Below are 20857 nucleotides of genomic sequence, written 5' to 3' on the forward strand. Positions count from 1 at the left end.
TTGATGTCACAGAAGTCTGGCAATTTTCATATATACTTAGGGTTTCTCATGGGCAGATCCCACCCATATGTGTTCCAGATATAATTAACCACTACATGTAGATGAAAACAAGTGTATTTATGACAGCATACACTGAAATCATATCTTCTAATGAAACATGAACCTAAACTTGAGACAGGGAAAGAAGAACTGGTTGACTTGTGTAAAAATCATAGAAACATGGAAGATCCTGTCAAACTTAAGAGAGATGGACTGCCAAAATCTCCCCTTTGCCAGTTGAGTGATTAGGTGGGAAGTGTAAGTGTTGTTATGATACCAGTTGTAAATCCACTTTCTATAATGACAAAGCCAAGTCATAGCCTGTGCTGTATGGCTGCCTTGTGATGATAAAGACAGAACCTTGAGTTTAGGCATGATTGGATGAAACAGTATTGAGCACAAATTTTTTGGGTGTAATAGAGTGATTGCAAAATGGTGTTTTGCACAGCATAAGATAACCCAGTTCTTCACAGCTGTGTTCAGACATGTCAAAACCCCTTAGCATAACTGGGTCCTGATTACCTAACTTCTGAAGGAAGAAATCCCAAATACTACTCCAGAGCTTTATCCTGGTTTTGAGTAAGTATGTTAGAATAAATATATTAGAATTGTTCAGCATGTTTTCAGACAAAACTGAAAGGCTGCTTCAGTTGTGAGGCAGCTGGGAGGATCCTGTTGCATGTCAAAAAAACCCCAAAATTTTCAAGACACAGTATACATCAAGGCAGACTAGTATAAACTGAGGTATTTACCTATTGCCAAGGTCATTGCTTTGAGTTTGTCTCTGACTAGTTTCACTACCATGCTCTTTTGGAGTGGGGTAGAGCGACAGCAGAGGACTGAACGGCATCGCTTGGCCAGTGCAAGAAATTTATCTTCTAGCGTGGGTTCCAGGGCATAAGCTAGAGTCCTTCCATCAATGACTAGGCCCAAGCTGGAAAGCACATGGGAAGAGGGTGGATAGAGAGGGGTGAACCCAACAGTCATGTTTCCAGTAGCTCCGTCTATTGTGTTGGTTGAAAATTTAGACTCTACGCATTGCAGACACTGTTCCAGTAAGACAGCACATGTCTCCTGAAAAGAAATTCAAAATAAAAATGCTTGAGAGAAAAGAACACGTATTCAAAGGCTTCTGTTTGCTGTATGTTGAGGCATAACTAATATGGGGAATGTACTATTTGCTGTGCTGTTAAAGTTTTAATTTCTAATCTTCTACTTGTTCTGAACACACTTAACTCTTGCAGAAGGTATGACAACAGTAAAGAGTAGAAAGGCTTAAAATCTCGTTCTTCTTTAACATGCACTTTTGTATGCTAAATTTCTTTTAGCTCCTTCTCAGAATAACAGTGCTGAGAAATTATATATAATTGGTACCAAGTTAAGTATGGTGATGAACACCATTATGGTGATGAACACCATGTATACGCCCACAACTCAGATCAAAGAGTTATGCATTGTTAAAGGCCAATTAAAGGTTATTTAAGCTGAAATCTCTCTCCTAGCCATACTCAACTAGAAGATGTTATTGAGAATATAAGAACATTTAAAAGAAATGCTATTGGTCTTACAGCAAAGTATGACTAAAAAGAAAAACCATGGAAAATTAATTTACCAGTTGAATTGATACACCCAAGAAAAGAAATTGCTGTTATCTTTTCTTCCTTTTTGAAAGAAATTGGAGCTGAATATTGATGGCCTACCTTTCCTCTGCTGATATGAAGTCCAATTTTATCACCCCATAAAAGGACAACAGCACTATCAGTCTGGTTCCTTGTATGTTAGACCATATCAGTAAACTCTTTGTGACTGCTTGCAACAAGTTGAGCACAGGAAAGATCAGTAATTCAGAAGGATTAGGAAAGGTCTGTTAGGAAGCAAGGCATTACTGTGGATGTGGTTTTCTGCCTCTCACTGTTAGCATCAAAATTTAAATATTGCTTCTATCTCCAGAGAAAAAGCCACCTGAGAAAACATGAATGACTGAGTTATCTAAATACTACATTTCAGTGGCATAAAATAAAGCACAATTTCTCAACAGGTTATTAATTGCTTTCTTTCTCAACATATGTACTTAATAACAGGCTGCTTTTAGACCCATTAGTGCCAATACACAGAAATAGGGATGTTTTGAGAATGCATACCGAAGAAAGTGATTTATGCTGCTATGGCATATTTTCATTCATGGTGGAGTTCACTGCACACAGTTACATGTTCTCAGTAAGGTAATGATACATGAGGCTATGGTTTAGAAGCATGATTCACTGAAAAGTATTCAAAGACATGTCCTACCTGAAAATTATAGCTGAAGCAGGAAAAGAAGAAAAAAAAAAAGAAAAAAAAAGGAAAAGGAAAAAAGCCATCAAACTTTTAATTGTGCAAGTTGAAAATAAAGCAAAACTAGTTAATTAGTCAACTTGTATATTGGGATCTGCTTACTGGTGATTCAGCATTCAAAGTGATGATTTCTTCATCATGATCTAGTAGCTTGCAGGCATATGCAATATTAACAGCTGTTTCTTGCTTGTCTCCAGTAAGAACCCAGATCTGCAACCCAGCTTTGCGCAAGCTCGCAATGGTTTCTGGAACACCATCCTGCAAACGGTCCTCTATGCCAGTTGCACCTAAGCGCATAAAAAGCAAAATATTCCATATTAAATGAACATCTAGGGTTGCCCTTGAATTTTAAGCTTAGATAAAAAAAAAAAAAAAAAAAAAAACCCAAAAAAACCCACAAAACAAAACCCAAAACAACCAGACCAGCAGCCACTTTTACTGGGAGACAGCTAAACTACCAATGGCTGCAAGATTTGGGCAGCTTTTGGGGGGTATTGAGGAGGAAGAAAGGAAAGTAGCTGTGGTAAACGGTTGTAAATAACAAATCCAGAATTCAAAATTTCAAAAGCCACCAGATGCCACTCCTAGTTCCAGAGGTTCACAAGGTTTATTGTCTCTATGCTCTAAATCTATATTATTTCTGCTGAATGTTGCTAGAGAAGCTATTGAAGAGAGTGGGTCACTAGAAATTTTTCTTTTGAAGAGGGCTAACAGCAGGACTGCAGATTGGCAACAGCAGATTAGACTGCAAACATAAACCTTTTAGTGCCTTGCTGCTGCTCTTGGCTCTTGCAGAAAGATGCTGGTACCCAAATGAGATACAGCAGAGAATAAATCATAAATCTGTTGACCATGATGTGACAGTAAAATGTGCATTTTCATGCTTTCAATGCATCTTTTTACCTGTTACAAGACACTGGGTATCTGTTTTAAGCTTACATAAATCAATTGACTGAGACAAGATTTTCATATATATGAAAAATGGCAAAAAGCCACTCAGGACCAAGCTCAATGTCACCACTGGTACATCAGTGTTCCACTGAGTATCAGAGAGAGGAAATGTGAGGAATTCAATGTGAGGAAATGCAAGCCCTGCCACTAGCAAATGAGGAAGTGACAGACATACAAGCTACCTGGAACAACAGGAAAAATAAAATAAACTTTTCCCAGCTAATTATTTCTTCTATGGTTCTTCCTCGAAAAAAAAAGAATTAACAACAGAAGTCCCCTTAAGTCTGAGCCCCGGTCATTTACGTGGAAACACATCCTTAGGGAAATGTTGGGAAAGCTATTGCTGTCCAAATAAAGAAAAATATATTCCATACTGAATTTTTATTCTCACAACCTAATGATGACTGATCATTGCAAGCTACAAACCACAGTACGAGGTTTTTAGGGAATGACTGAACTGATCGTTTATGATGGGTCAGAGCTCACTTTTTTCTTTTTTTTCTTTTTTTTTTTTTTTTTAATCTCAGACTGCAGCCAGAGCCAACACGTACACCCATGGTGGGATCTTGATTACTCTGATCTGAATTAGGCAACTCATGCCCCCTTTAAGTCAGGGAAGAGAACCAGACACTTTGAGGGCATGATTGGTCTAATCCTAAAGCAGATATCTAAGTCAGACCAAATGAACTACACCTTCTTGTCTTCTCATCTATACGTCGAGCCTTAGAGATCTGTACTAGACGCATTAGAAGTTGGGTGAGGTGGATCTGTCTCCCAGATCCATGCTGGCAATTAGTGAACATCTTTCAACATCTCAGCTCAAAAGAGTATGATTTAGCTCTTGCAATACTTTTTTACATACACTGGTTTTAACTGCAACCCCTTGCCACAGAATTCACAGGCCCTGAGTGCATGCGCTGAACCTGATGTATATGAAAGTTGATGCCTCTCACAGATGCAGTTTGTGAGCTTTGCTTTGTGTGTCTCTGGTGCCCCTGGAGTCAGGGAAGCCTCTGACACCCTGAAGCAGCACTGAACTAATGAAATTCTGTAGACAGCTTGGGCCAAGTCCTCCTTTCTTTAAAGCAGCAGTTCCCATTTTGGCTATCATGTCAAATTCATCCCTGGTATTACTCCACTTATTTCATTAATGATAAAATGTTGGCAGGAGCAAGGAAAACAGGATATGTCTTTTATGTTAATAATGTCCTATTCCTTTGTGGTGCTGCACATGACAGCCATGATAAAGTCCCACAAAAGCCAATTTCTATACTGTCAGAAACAATTTAAGGGAAAGAACAGATTTCATATCCAAGCTTTCAGAATTTTTATCACATTTTAATTTCATGTCCAGCTCTCATTTCATTACCTAGCAGATGCAGATTCTTCTCTAACCGCAGAGCTGACTGAAATAGAAGTTCTTCACGATTTTCAATAGAGGATTCTGCTTCCAAATGAGTTTTTAACCAACAGCCATACTCTTCCTTGCTGAGAACCTGTTACAAAGAGTATGTGAGGTAACAGGCAATACGATGCAAAGGTATTCATACTTTACTGAATAAAATGAAAAAGAAGTTATGAATCAAGAACAATAAAACAATTAATACCTTCAGTAATCTTTGTAAAGACTCTCCTTAAAAGCAAAGTAAAAGCCTGCATTTACTTACTCTTTTGGCAATACAGAGAGTCCGCAGCCCATCTACAGCATAAAGATTAAGGTAATTCTGGGTTTTGCTTCGGATTTTTTTTTGATGTTTGCCCCGAGGGTCATCTAGATAAGAATAAAACCATAAATTACTTGTTGAAAAATAACAGCAGCTGAATTTCCTCAGAGAATAAAAACTTGTATACAGTGCTTACTGTACCAGCACTTTATAACTGATACTTTTAAAGATGTGTTGATATTTCCTGGGAAACTCAAGTTGTTGTTGTTTTTTTAAAAATCTTTTTGTTCTCTTTTCCATTTTCCTTCTTCAAAAAAGTCACTGTGAATGTATGTGAGAAAGACCTTTTTTTACTCAAGTGTTTCTTTCACCTGAGTATTTTAAGAAATCACGATAATCTTCACAGCAAACAATACTGTCAGAAATAGAAGTATGATTTCAAATACGCTACTAGCAAATGTTTTTTCTGCTTCTCCACAGCTCATCATGTGCAGAAAAACAACACTTAAAAATAGCACTCAGTCTTCCACCAAGGCTAATATCTGGAAAGAAGTGGAAACAGTGCTCTGTTTTGAATATCTAAGTGCATGAAGGTCCTTTTGTCTGTTACTGCTGTACTGATACTTCCTATCAGGCTGAATCAACACAAGAAGTTCTGGGTGTGACTGTGATTTTATTTAGAGCATAATTTGCACTAGCAGACCTCACAGCTAGCTTCTACCTTGGATGCATCAGTAAGACGTCCACTTAGCTTTACGCTTCACTTAAAGCCATGTGTAACTACTCAAAATGAGGACTGAGCATCTGTTTCTTTTCTCTCTTTAGCTGGGACTGGTGCAGTGTGCTCACTCCATGATCAACACAGAGTACTAAATATGATGGCAGCACATTTTGTTCCATCTTGTTACATGAAATAATGTCTCCAAAAATTAAAAACAAGTGATAATGCATCTTTTTTATCATCTAGGATTGAGACAAATTCATGAAAAAGATACTGTAGTAGTAATCTTTAATAATATGAATTTCAAGGTTAGCACTTAAGTAAACGTACAAGGGGGGAAATTTTTACATTGCAGCCATCAAGTGAGAATGACTGGTACCTTCTTGGCAGGCTTCCCTACTCCCTGATGTGATACACTTTTTTTTACTAAAGTCTGAATATTTCTGGGGAATGCAGAATCATTTCAGGATATAATTCTGTAACTGGAGCTGTTCCTAAGTTCACTATTTGAGTTACTGGTACCTGCACAGTAACCAGTCCCTGAGTCAGGTGACCACTCCTCACCCTAAAGTCTGGGCACTTCAAGGGACCTACTACATACAGCACTGAATGTGCTGATGTGCTCTCATACTGAGAGCCTGTGGGCACTGTGCCATTATACTAAGCACTTAATACAGGTATATGAATTAGATGGCATAAGTATCTTACTGTTTATACTTTTCAGTGCCCATTTACCCAGTGTGCACTCATACTGAATTTGATCTTGCTATATGTTAACTGCATACTTATATCTGTCTATACAGTTCCATAGCATTCAGCACTTTCATATTTATACAGCAGCAGAGTGCATAATTGGGCCTCCAGATGCCCCAGGACAAACTCATACATGTATTGATTTTGTAGAAATAAGGGAACTGTGAGTTTGGTCTTTGTTCCATTTATCTCAACCATGCATCAGAACATTTAACTCACTGTCCAGCTACTTTCTCACCTTTAAAGACTTTTCTGTCCTCTCTAGGTCTGCAAAGCTGGGATTATACATACACAGTTGTTCCTAAGGGACTCTGTGAAGATTGTGGTATTTCCTGCATATGTTCATTTCAGGTCCATCTGATTAAGGTCATGTGGTGAATACTGACTGGTAGGAATATTCTCATGGGCCTGGCCATCTACCTGTTAATACTACCTATGCCATCACCATTGATTGTCTCAAAGGGACAATACAGATATAATATTCCAGAAGGACATCCCTACAAGTTTTACTTGCAATAGGAAAACTCTTTCTTACATTATATATGAAAATATGCATATAAGGAACCAGCAGCCTAACACAGTTTCATTTTGCTACTTTTTTATTAGTGCATTATAACCTTTTTGGCACATGTGACTTTGCTGTATAACAAAAGAATTTTCCTTTCTGGGAGAAGTACTGTAGCAAACCTTCTTTGAGGCTTCTTGTATTAGTGAGGTTTTTTAAAACTTTAGAACAATAATGCAGGCAAGCATTCTTCCCAATTTATTGTCATTGTATAGAAAAATTTTTTGCATATCCCACATGAAATCATCTTATGGGAGTGGCTATTTCAGTGGCCTGCTGACTTCAAATGATGCAAACTTCAACAGATGCTTAAACACATCAAAAGCTGTTTCTATCCCTTTAAGGTTAAGTGGTGTTAATCATTTCAGATCTGTCTAAATACCACAGGTGCTAATGCAGTGATCATAATGTTAAATGCTCATACCTCCTTCAATGAACAAAGACAGCAACACTCTACAAGTAGAGATGTGTATACTATTTTTGGTGCAAGTTCTCATTTCCAGCATACCAATGACAGCTAAAGCCCCTTACAGCTGTTCATATGCTTTATCAGTCCTACTCTGAGATTTATCTTGTGCTTAGAAGTTACAAGGAGGGAAGGAATCTCTTGCAGACAAAACCCAGTTGTGGAGATTTTTTTTTAGCTGGGATGCAGTGTCTGCTCTGAGCAGTGTGACCACATGCCCCATGTCAGTGAAAAACAGCAAGGAAGTCCCCTCCAGAAGAATGATAGAGTGCTAGTGGTCTTCTGCTTCTTCATTTCCTTCCATAATCTTGAGCTGCAGCAAGGCAGTGCAGTCATTGTTTTCTCAATGATTTATGTTCACAGCTCCTGTGCGAGCTGGGTATTGACTCAAACAGTAACTTTCTTATTTATGAACATGGTGACTGTTGAGATAAAGTAAAAACAACACACTCTTGGGAATCATTTCAAGGCTTTTGGAAATATCTGTTTGCTATCAGAATACACTAGGTTCCACAGTCTTAACTAGATATACAGGTAGAGCAAATGGAGTCGATTAGTAATCTTTTTAAATTTTGAGGCTCATGACAATTTATACTTTTTTATAAGACACAAGGAAGCTAAGACATAATACTTCTGCTTCTGATTTCAGGCTGTTTCTCTCATCATATTCCAAAATACTTATCCTTCCAAACAGGAATCTTTGTTTCATGCCATGTGGTGTTTGAACTGGGAGATTACATAGTGCTGCCTTGGTCCTTCAGTCTAAGGGCAGAAGTCTCAAGACACATGCTTGACTAGTGTACAGTTCACATGTCCCTGAAGCAGTAAGAGAGCAAAGACCAAGTTGTGGGATTAGCTGTCGTGTCCATTCACTTTTTAGTAATTTCCTTAAAATGATAAATGACTGAATTCTTGTAGCATTACATCTCCCCACACACACATGTTCCACCATCACCAGTGAACTGGATAAAAACAACGACAGATCCCACAATACAGGTAACAGCCACAGCATAAATCTTTTTAGGCTCCCTCTACATCCATTGACACTAGGATACTTCAGGCAGAGACAGCAAATTCAGTTCCAGGCATGAAAGATACTCAAGAGAAATGTCAAATGCTTTACAGACAGATCTGCTGAAACATACAGAATTACTGAAGCCAGCAGGGGCTTAAGAGGACTAGAAAAAACAAGGGAAACTGCTTATGGTGTTCTAGTGGCTGCACTTCACATTGCTTGTAAAAGCAAAGCACACCAGAACTCATAGTTCTATATGGGCTAAAGAAACTGTCACAGACATTTCTTTTATGAAAAATCCTCTTTCAGGATTTTTCCAGCTGAAGCTGAGAGTTTCAGCAACAAGATGTAAACAATAGATTGTCTGCTGCTGTGGAATGCAACAGGTGGATCTGTGATTGGTTCTGGTGTGGATGTTTTGGTTCAGTGACCAGTCACAGCAGAGCTAGCTCTCGGAGTCTGTCAAGGCCAGCTTGTGTGTTATCATTCTTTACTTTTCTTAGCTTAGGTTAGCAGCTTCTGGAAACTCTCCTTTTCTTTTTCTTTTTAGTATAGTATAGTAGATGTATATATCATAACATAATAAATCAAGCCTTCTGAAATATGGAGTCAAGGATCTTGTCTCTTCCTTCACCCAAACACCCTTGTGACCACCATCACAAGAAACCCCAAACAAACAAAAAACCCAAACCAAAACAAAAATCTTCCCGCATAATTTCAGAACCACTTTCGAGTTGCTTGCCTGTAATGATGGTGGAATCTGTATTTGCCCAGCTACAGACACTGCTCATTCCCACAGTGACCTTCAGGAACTCTGCTTCTTCTCCAGCATATATCACCTTTGATGATGTCACCATTTCTCAATTTTCTAACTGGCTTACTGTTTTTCACTTAGGCAGGTCCTAGACCGGCCTGAAATTGCCCTGAAAATTCCTTAATACATTGAGTCTACTGTGAATGGACACTGCAGCTTTGAACACAGTCTGTTATATGGTGGCAAAAAATTTAAGACCTGGCATAAAGTATTTTTTCTTTTCTAAATGTTCAGTTCTCATTCTGAGAAACTTATTTCCAATCATTATTTTCTTGGTATTAGAAATTTTCAATGCTAAAAATTCTCTATTAGTAGTTTGGACGGAAAGAAGTTTCCATAGATGTTCTATGTGCCTTCTGTGATAGCAGATCTTTGATAGAAAATTATTCATGAATACTTTGTTGTTAGTTAAGGACAAGTTGTTCTTAATTTTTTTGGCTCAGCTTTGATTTATATGGCTGAAACCAGAAAACTAATGCCAACATTTTTTCTGTGTTTCGTTAAACTAAAATTACACAGTATAAGCCTTTCACAATTGTTTACTCCAACTAATGTCAAAATAACCACAAAGTCAATGCTTCAGTGAAACATGGGAAGTATCTTTAGCACTTTGGGCTCTGTCCATTCATATTGGGGTAATCCTTAAACACTGCATGAAATTCAGTGTTGAAAATACAGTAAATTAGATGCAAACTGATTAATGCAAACTGAAACCCATGAGTTTCCTCTAACTTCTGAAAACTTACAGTATTCTTCTTGAAATAACTGATTACAATTAGCTATTTAAAGTTGTCTCTACTTCCTAGGACATTTGGGTGCTGAAGAATTTTCCATGCTTTAGGGAAATTCCATGTTCACAGCTACATGTCTGTTGCTTGCTAGTCAATTATGTATTTGAAGACAAGATTTCTTGTCTGAACAGCATCTCTACGTCTTTTGCCACAACCCTTCTGTTTTGATAGCTGATTGATTCACATTGCCCTTCAGCATCATAGTTAAACATGAAAAAATGTACTGCTTAATGCAACATATTTCAGCAAATGGATGTAAGGACTTACAAATGAAACAGAGGGAAGCAGTAAAAAGTACTTCAGTTTCATATAAAATATTCAACTGTCCAAGCATTGCCAGGCAGGTTTTTCTAGTGCAAGGTAAATTGCTTTGGCTGAGTTGTAAGAAATTCCTTTAAAATAAAGCTTCCAAGTAGAAGATCTTCTAGAGAAATTATCTTCACTCATTCTTGTGAGGTAAGGAACCAGTAATTTGTTACAGAAAATTTGCAACAATTACAAAGTATTATATAAGAAGGGTAATGGTTGCCATTCTACAAAATTAAAAGCATGCAAATCTACTTGCTAGACAAGGCAGTAAGACATGATGAGATCTTCAGCAATTAACTGCCTCCCAAACCCCCCAAAGGTAAGTAAGAGGTGTACCTGAAGAGCAGGGGAGAAGAAGATCCATAACAACTGAATCTGCTCCTTTAGTGTAAACATTTATTTCATCTGTGAGAGGATGCCTGACCACTACTGACATCCTCTTCCTGACGGAATCAAAGCCCAACGTATGTAATACTTCAAAGTTTAAGGTTCCCAGGTGAGGTAGCTCCACTGATACCTGGTCAGACAGCCTTCCAACCAGAGAACAGTTATATGCCCTTGCTGCATAGACGAGAGCAGCTTCATCAGGACTCTCTGCTTCATAACGGAGTTCTCCTTCCTCAGGTGCACCACCCACAGCCATCCTGCCTTGCTGGGAGCTGTAGCCATTGTTATTCATCTGTGCAGAGTATGCCAGCTTCTCTTCCAGTTTTAATAAAGTGCTATCCGTAGATGTAGATGAAAGCGTGCTCAGACCAAATCTGTGCATTGATTTGCTTGTAGCTAGACTAGAGGAGCTGCTGCTGTTAGATCCAGAGGTCAAGCGACTTGGAGTGAATCTTCGTATGAAGTCTTCAATGGTTTTTACTGGAGATTTTAGTTCAAATCGGTCTCTAACCTTGAGATGGAAGAAAACCCATCAATGAACAAATGCCAAAGAAAAGTTGAACAAGAATTCTGACACTGATAGTCAGTCTAAGCATCTCCAACTAAAGAGTAAAATTTCTTTGAGGGCAAAAAGTAATGGTATTTGTATTTTGAGAAGGGAAAGTAAATGGACAACACTGACTTAACAACAACAAAAAAACTCACTAGAACTTCAGAGTTATACCTGTGTAGGAAAGCACCTATGTTTGTATTTGTCCTGGTCAAACCATGACAGTATTAAAACAGTTTTTTCTTCTTTCACCTCTTCAGATATGACTAATGGATAGTCTATCAATGTTGCACCATCACCATCAGCAGTGCATACTAGAAGCTACAATTAGTATGAACTTGTCATCCTTCATGCATATTCAGTGAAGGTAGTGAAAAAAAAGTTAATGCAGTATTTTTCTATTGAGAAGGGTGGTATCTTGTAGAAGTAAAGTTTAATGAGAATATGCCAACGTTGAAAATATTCTCAAAAGACACATGTTGCGACAAGTAATTTCCCCCGTCGCTTTCAGCATTGAAGCATTTTGGTTCAGACTTACCATTCATCTCATTTCACACAAATCTGTTCTAAAGATACAGTAGCAACACTAGCAATAGCATATTCATAGTAATATATATTATATTATTGTATAACATTGTAGCATTCCTGAAACAGCCGAACTGAGCATTCTCCAAATGTTTCCTTGGCACAAAAACACATCATTTTGCAGACTAGTTCACTTTTTATTCCAATCTGGAACAGAAGCAAAGCGCAGAATTTTCTCCAGAATGGAAATTCCAGCTGCTGGCGAGCTTTAATATTACATTCCATTATAGTTTTGTCTTACAGATCATCTTGGGAATGCATTCTTGAAATTCTCATTCATCAATTACACTAGTTAAAGGCCAATTTAAGCACTAACGATCATTATTTCTCATAATGAGCTTAAGATGCATCTTTTACATAATTTGAAAGTTTTAAGTGATGTTTTTCAAGTGTATTTCTCTTTTTAAACTTTTAAAAAATGTGTTATCCTCTTCTTAATTTAATCCATATATATGAAATATTTATTCACTGACAGCTTATATCCCATTCTGGTAAGTTTTGCACATTTACAAACTAGTTTCCACACATGCTTACATATTTATGCTTACTAAATGAATACATTACAGTACAAGAAATCTGGAGAGTTTCAGAGGTATCTTGAAACTGTCAATGAAAGAATATCTTGTCATGGAGGCAAGTGAAATAGCTGATACACTCCATTCAGCTAATGCATTATTAAACTCAGTTCTACAAGTCATCACAACTCTAGCTGTTTCTCACTAGAACAGGAGGCTTTAATTTCTCTAGCTTACCAGATAATTTATTATCAAGGCAAAAGAAGCCTGAACTCTCTTCTCCTTTTTCTTTAACTTACCTTCTGTCGGGGCTGATTAGGTGCAGTAACCACGACTGTGTTACAAATAGTCAAAGCTATGAAGAAGTCAAAAACGTCGCATAGTTCTGGACTCAGGTGGGATAACGGCTGCTCGTGGCTCCTCATGATCTCCAGATGCTTTGCACATTCATTCACCTTTTCTAACAACCTGGGGTCAGGTGTGATGTCCTTCTCCTAGTAACAAATACCAGTGATTAATATCTGTGCTTCTACATTTCCAAAGCAGCAACATGCAATTAAAGCAGTGTCAATATCAAGAGTTTTGGGGTGGCCTTACACCACAGAGTAGAGGTGGAGAGAACTATAACACACCCATTCTAGACAATAAACAGTTAACAATGAGCCTACTGGTAGAAATGATGTGAAATATTTATAACAGCAATATTTATCTACTTTGGAGGTAGTGAAAAGGAGGAGAGTTACATCCTAATTTTCCTCCCTCTTTCCTGTTTAATTCAAGATATTTATTATCCAATACTAATGTATGGTACACTGCAAAGACCAGAGGTGTGGAAAAAATAGACAGCAATGACATTTAAAGTTTGGCTTTACATCAGCACAAGAAAATGAAACCATCTTCAATTGTTTCTTAGAGAGCAACAACCATCCACACATTTGAAGTTAATTCATGAGGGTTTTTTACACTGAAACATTGAGGCCTTTCAAGTCTATTTCATCAGTATTTTCCACTTATTTAATATAATTCTTGTCAGAGCAAACTCCAGTATTTCGTAACACAGAGGGAGGCAAGGATACAAAAGATTAAAAGATAAACTGATCTAAGCCTCTTTTCTCAGTAGAATATTATCTCTTGATGCTCAGCAGAGCTGATGAATAGGAGAAACCAAAGAACTCCATGTATAACATCTGCAACTTGGAGTTTTATCAAAAGAGTTTACTCTTCTTGAATGAAATCAAGAAATTCTACCAGTGCAAAAAGCATCTTTCTTTGTCTGTATTTGTAATTTGCTTTAAGGGTGAATTTTTGTCAACAGTGCAACAATGCAAAACCCCTGAATAGACACAACTTGGCTCCTCTCTCCTCTTATTACCATTTAGCTGATGTAAAACTTACACAGAGTCACAGCAGTATAAAATAGACCAAATGAAGTTGTAAGGACATAAAGTCACCAACATTTTCAAATGTAAAGGTATTTAGTTTTTAAAACACAACACATGTAGTCAACTGATAATTACTGAAACACACTAAAAACTATGCTATGGTGTATATCAATAATACATGGTGTCCACCCCAGCAATTGATAGTTTTAAAATCCTCTGACAAAAGAGAAAAGAATTTGCATATGCAGAACAATTCAAGTCCTTGACCTCAATGCTATTCTCAGGTTCTGTAGATGAAGACATACATTTTCTTTCCAAATTCAAATTATAACTCAAACCAACCTTTCAGATTGTCTTTACCTTCAGCTTGTTCGCACAGACAAGGCATTTAGGTAAGATCTGTGCCAACACTTCATTATTTTTGTACAAACAGCTGTGACTACAGAAGTAAAAACACCAAGATGAAATCTGTAGAGTCACATAATGTGCCATGGATTTCTTTACCTCTTCCAAGACATGGTTCTATTACAACACTGTGCATTTAGTTCTCATGACTTACCATTGGGCTACTGAATGCAGTGTGCTTCGAGAGTATGCTCGCTCTTTTTGCTTCAGCTCTGCTCCCCGTGCGTCGGTGGGTTTTGGTGCTCTGACTCCTGTGAATCACTTTGATGCTCTGATGGCTGCAGATACTATCCCTCTGGGACAGAGTTCCTCCTTTTGGGACTGCCTCTTCTTCTTCTGAATCAGGTTCTTGGTACATTGCTAAGCGTTTGGCTACCAGTAAAAAAGAGGGACAAATGTTGCATATGTTAAAAGTGACTTAGAAAGAGGGAGAGGAACATGGTGACTTTTTTTCAGGTGATCTGATTTTAATATTATGCTGTGCTTTCTCAGTAATAATCTCCATTACCAGGAGATATAGTGCAGTCTTAATTGAATGGTAGTATCTAATGGAGGATGCAGATAACATAATTAGAAATGTAACACAATGCACTGCCTCCCTTATCATCACATTCTCCCTGAAAGGCAGTTAGACTCTGCAGTAATTCAGCGCATCCCTGAAGACTATTCTCCAGCTCTGCCTGATGAAATCAAGCAAATAATTTGGTCTTCACTTGAAATCTGAGTAGGAAATAAACAATCCAGAAATTTTTCATGTAATTTCCAGCACAAATTTCAAACTAAGTATTTTCCAGCCAAAATATCACATCTACTGAGTACCAGTTACTGATACCTGAAATGTACCCAGAACAGCACACCTACAGAGCACTACTGCCTTTGTTTTACACACAGAGATGAGGTACAGACAGCATTAAATCCTTGCTTAAGCTCAGAGCCATTTGCTGGAGAGTGGAGACATGAACCCAAATTCTAGCCTAGTGTTAAAACCACTGTGGAGCCTGTCCCTTCTTCTCTGCATGACAGACAGGACAATGCAGCATGCAGTATGAAAAGCAGGGGACCTTCACCTACTGCAACACTTGTTCCTATCACCATCTGCTGCAGTGACCAATTCCTGGTTTACACAGAATGAAAGAGTTTTTCCAAATGATATATTTTAGGGGAATACTTCCTCAGTGAAGAATCCAACCAAGTCAATTAATGCTAGAAAACAATCCCGGCAGTTGGATATACAGAAATCAAAAAGGAAACAGAAAGCAGAGGTGTGAACCAGCTGTGGAATCCTGCCCCTCTAATGACAGGCTGTACAACAGCCTGTTGTACAGGCTATATACAAAAATATGTACAACATATTTTTTCATTCCTAAAGACCAAGAGCATTTAGTAATCTGGGTGATTCATCAGGCAGGCAAATGCCACTCTAACAGGTATCTATTTATTCCTTCATTATGTATTCATTGAAAAGATTTTCATTATGCTTTCAAAATAATCCACACCATACAGTACAAGTTACATACTTGTGGCTCCGTTTGCTTCGGTTCTCCAGTGTAACAAATTAGATTTTCCTAATAGCAAATGATAAATCACTAGCATGTAAGTTAATTATTCAGGCTTTTAACAAACAAAGAAATTATTTCAAAATACTTCCTGAGAATAATCTTGCATTATATAGGGTGAGTTTGGCACGATTGCTTTCAATGTAACTAGCTTTACAAACAAAGAAAAACTCACCCTCACTATCCACTGCAATTTCCAAACATATTTTAGCTGTCAAAAAGCAGCTGGAGGAGTTGAAAGCAGACCACACACAGGACATTGTGATAGCTTTATCACTACAGTATCATGCATCAGAGGTTTTATAAACTCCATTTGAAACATGTGCAGGCTTTATCTAAAACCCAGGAAACAGGAGTTTCTCAGTCCTGGCTGTGACTGCTCACCTGGTCTCTGCTCTAACTCTGTGCCCAAGTATGCAATTCCTCCACTGCACTCTGGCTCCTCCTGGCAAAAAATTCAGACCATGGATGTAGAATGGACCATAGTACATTTGGAGACCGAAAGGACACGCTGCAGTTCACTTCTGCCCAACAGCTTGAATAGAGCCCTGCAGCCCCAGCTCCTGAGCCTGATGTAGACTAATGGTGAATGACTGGGGAGTCTCCTTCATTAGCATTATTTGGTGGTATACATGTTCCTCTGTGTCATGTGATGGAAAGGAGGTTGAGCAACATCATCTTCACTGCTATGTAGGCAGATGCTCCTTGAGCCACACAGCTTCCAAGAGAACAGCACAGCACTGCTGCCTTATCCTTTCAGGACCTGCCTAGTCCTCTGATTTGTATTACAGAACATACAGGACAGCTCAAAGAATTAGGGAGCCCACTGGTCTCCTTTAACTTCATTAACTTGCATGGTAATGAGCTGCAAATTAATGAAGTTAATTTCACTTCCAAAGGCTGCTTCCTGCAATTTCATGCATGTGCATTCGGCCAGTGCAGTTCTAACCTCTCCCATCACTCTTGCCCACTAGTGCCACTTTCTTCTGCTCTGTAAGGTTCTGTGTATTTTCCCAGGGGAAATGCAGATCCCTATAGTGTGAATTTAATTCAACTGATTATAGGTTTGTCTCTGTCAGAAGCAGCCTACACTGAGGGCCCTAACTGAACTGCAGCACCTATTAAGCAGAGAGCCAGGTCCTGGATCAAGAGGAGAGGCAGACTGTGCCAGACTGCTCACTGCTCAGGAAGGGAGGAATGAGCCATGTGGATATCACAGTATGTTAATTTAAGAGGATGCCTCAAGAACCAGAATGGAGCATCACCCTGAAGAGCTTTTGTCCTTCTCTCCATTGGGGAGGTATGATGGAGTGCACACCCCAGGATGAGGCCTGTGTGAGGGCAGTGCCCAGTCAGACAGAGCAACCTCTGCCTTCATGATCTTCTGCAGGCTCCTTGCTACACACTGCTAACCCCAGGCTGAAAAAACATTGCTCAAGATGACACAGCAGTAAGGTTTTCCACACTTTACCAACATTTAAGATTTAAATCAATTGTAAGAAAAACATCTTTATGGCTAATTTTCTCTAGAGCCCTCAGCAGCAAAACCAGCCTCAAGCAGAGCTGGTGCTGCATATGGACATGGCCACTCTCAGGAAAAGCGTAAGAAAAGTTTGGATTTGCCACAGGGATAATATTTTCACCACAGATGCTGGACATTTGAATGCTAGACAGAAATCTGAGCTGCTTCTTCTCATAACAGGCAACATCCCTTGACAGGGAAAGTGATGTTCCAATTACTTCGGCTTTGCAAATTGTGCCACTTAGTTGGTCCAACTCCCTTCCAAGCAGAGGTTTTTTTAAAAGGATACATTTTCTTTAGTAATCACACCTACTTTAGGTTTCTGCTCTGAAAATATGTCTTGAGATATAAGACCTCAAAGATCCTGAACTGAATATAATTTTATTCCCTGTATAAAAACCCTATGGTTAAGCAGAGAATGCATTTCATATACAATACAGTTATGCCTGCATACCGTATCTCTGGATTCATCATTGCTCTTTCTTCTTTCTTGCATTACATCTAAACATATTTTGTTTATTCAACATAGCAAAAGCTGTTTCCTAATGCAGCAGTTTATTTATCAGCATTACAATGATAGTGTGGTTCCTTTTAGTCTCTATAATAATAGCTATCTCTTGCTCCCTATACAGGTTTTATTGTAACACATCCATTTAATTGTCCTTGCCCCTGAGAAAAAGGAGGAAAAGGGAAAGTAGGAACAAGACTAGAATCTCATTTAACCAAATCAAATGCAATTCTTTTGATACAAATGGTGTTATTTCAGTTTATACCAAGGGAAACCTGACAGCAATCACAAAAAACAAGCCTGAGCCCCCTTCAACATTTTCTCAAGAGCAGTCTTACACATTATTGTGCAGCAAGAATTGAGGAGTTTAAAGAAATAATGAAGCACGGTTCAATAGTTATGCTGTGGCTAAGGTTCACACTGCTTCAGCTGTGCAGTGCGTGCCTCTCTGGGAACATGCTGTTCTCTCCACCCACTCAGCTCCTTCCAATTGAGAACCTTTTCCTGTGAACATTATAACCTGAGAGACATTGTTGTGGGATACTTTTCAGTTTCAGCACTAAAAATTGATGGCCTTGATCTTTTTTTCTATTCAGTTTCTTATTAAGGGCAAAGACACAAACAACTTTGGTAACACAGTGATGCAATTTATGAAAGTCAAATTTCACTATCGTGTACTCCACTTTATATTTATGACACAAAGAAGAAACAACAGTTAATACTTATTCCATTAACCTTCTTTTATCTTTCATAAGACTGCAGAAGCTATAAATATAACTCCTGTAATAACTGCCAAGTATTGAGAAGATAAATTCCTTATCTTCTTGAAGATAAATTCTTTTATTGTAAAAATCCTTTTCTTTAATTTAATTTTGATTTTGGTTTTTTTTTCTGTTTTACCTTCCATGCCATATATGCTCTATGACAAGGAGTCCATTTCTCAGGCTGACAGAGACTGTTGCTACACATCCAGATGTTCCACTAACTTGAAATGTGAGATTGGGAACCTGTAAAGAATTTCCCTTCAAGCAGCATAAAACTGCAGACCCCTCAAGCCAGAATACTTAAGTTGTCTCATTGTGTGGGCACTATTTCACCATGGAAAAATTCCATTTTGCCTCAAACCAGTCAATAAGGCTGCTACTGAACTGTCACTAAGTAAATCTGTATGTGCAGCACTTACACCATCAGACCACCTTATTTCCTTATTATTTTATAAGTGCAAGTTTATTTCACTCTGAAGTGCACTCTAGTGTCTACATAAAGATTGAGACAAGCAGCTAGAACGCTACAAATTTGTACAAGTTGGCTAACATAATCTTAATTTATTTTGCTAGAACTTGCCCATAAGAGTAAGCCTTGAAATAAGAAAGCACCAAGATTCCCCTTCCTCTAACCTTTTGACATCCCCAGGGGCTTAATAACCTTAAGTCCTTATTAAGAACCCTTTACTCAGAAACTGAGATGATTCCTTTTTTCTTGAGATTTTTCAGAGAAATTGTCAGTGTGGCTATATGGTTAGAGAGAAGCAGTACTTTTCTCTAGGGATGAGGTATTCTGTCTTTTATAGGATTTAAAATGGGGCACTCACTCCCTATGTACTGAGTTCTACATCTGCTCATACTGGCTCTCTCCTTAGTTATCAATTAGAAATTTTCAAAAAAGCAGTAAGAAAGGTAAAGAGAAACTACAAAAAAGCTACACAGAATGCCTGAAGCACCCAGTTCTGCTAAAGATTTTCAGCTTTCCAGGAAAGGCTAGATGGACTATCCTGGTTTCTCAAGCTCATCAGATTTTAAAGGTGGCAGATGAGAAATCCCTTTGGAAGCAACCACTGCATTTATCAAAAAGGTTTTTCAATTTCTATGCCTTAAAAAAAAAGTAATTCTCTAATATGGCTGGACTATGCAGGATATGTTCTCATGACACAAAAAGAGTAAGAAAATTCCACTACAAAACAGCCCCTTGAACTAGAATAGATTTTTTTTGACATAATGGATTTTCCTCTAAAAATTAGTTGCTAGCCAACCTTCTTCAAGAAAAACTGGACAGTAGAAAGAAGCTCAATCTCTCAGATTTAGTGATTAAGAAACTTTGTTAAACAAGAGAAAATCACTGAGGTTTTTATCATCTACCTTCACTTCCATAAACTTCTCTTATTCTTATGTTGTCTTCAGTCATTGGAAGGAAAGGGGGCGGAATTCAAAGAATGAAAAATTCAGATTTTTCAGATTTATGTAGTTGTATTCATGGAGATTCAATCTGTGTTTTGTCAACAGCTTCATACAATGGGTAGCTAAAACTAGAAAAACAGAGATCACATCCCATAGGCAAGAGGGTGATTAATGCAGCATTTGGAAAACAGCTACGACAAATGTCAGGCCAAGACCATCTGGTTGTAGCTAAATCATGTAAGGACTTTCAGAAGCACAGTGGGGTTTTGGGCATCTACTGTCTCTGGGATTAGCAGGCAAACTTGGGGCATGGCCAGTTCTAAGAATTGTTAGGAGCTGTCTCCTAGACTGAATGAAGGGTGCTGGTATGGCCATGCAATTTGACATATAGGGAAACAACACATTTTCTCTTTTTTTTTTGTGCTAACATTCTTTTGGGCTAGAAGGTACTACTGACTGGAGGAGTAATTCTGGGATTTAAGCAGAGTATAGTGCCAATGGGTATTCTGTAAATACCCAAGACTCTTATGAATGGGACAATCATTCTTCTAAATGGAGTGGTGCATGGCATACCCTGCTCCTAAATTAACACTCCACCAGTCAAGAAGAACCTTTGGAGAAGACAACAGTCATACAGATGTGAGGTGGGAATTCTCTTTGTCTGTACAGAGAATTCTACACCACAGAAAAACAGGCATGTATTACAGAACCATCATAGATGTCTAAAAAAAAGTCTGATAAATTACATCCCACAAATGTTTGATTTTATCCAGTAACTGTAATCTTATCAGATTACTATCCTCCATGCAAATATCAGCAATTAGGTAACTAGTATCCCATCCTTGTCAATA

General features: G+C 38.2%; 1 protein-coding gene across 1 annotated transcript in view; it reads right to left on the reverse strand.

Annotated features, from left to right (window-relative positions):
• Positions 1-20857, reverse strand: part of ATP10A (ATPase phospholipid transporting 10A (putative)) — a 111549-nt gene that overhangs the window by 14427 nt on the left and 76265 nt on the right. Inside the window, exons 8-14 of the mRNA XM_030950293.1 lie at positions 14401-14618; positions 12759-12953; positions 10759-11320; positions 4992-5095; positions 4694-4820; positions 2476-2660; positions 792-1113 (exon numbers count right to left, since the gene is read on the reverse strand). Coding sequence (XP_030806153.1) covers positions 792-1113; positions 2476-2660; positions 4694-4820; positions 4992-5095; positions 10759-11320; positions 12759-12953; positions 14401-14618 — 1713 coding nt within the window. The remainder of the gene's footprint in view (positions 1-791; positions 1114-2475; positions 2661-4693; positions 4821-4991; positions 5096-10758; positions 11321-12758; positions 12954-14400; positions 14619-20857) is intronic.

The sequence above is a fragment of the Camarhynchus parvulus genome, chromosome 1 (genome assembly GCF_901933205.1).
Source record: "Camarhynchus parvulus chromosome 1, STF_HiC, whole genome shotgun sequence".
Taxonomy (NCBI): domain Eukaryota; kingdom Metazoa; phylum Chordata; class Aves; order Passeriformes; family Thraupidae; genus Camarhynchus; species Camarhynchus parvulus.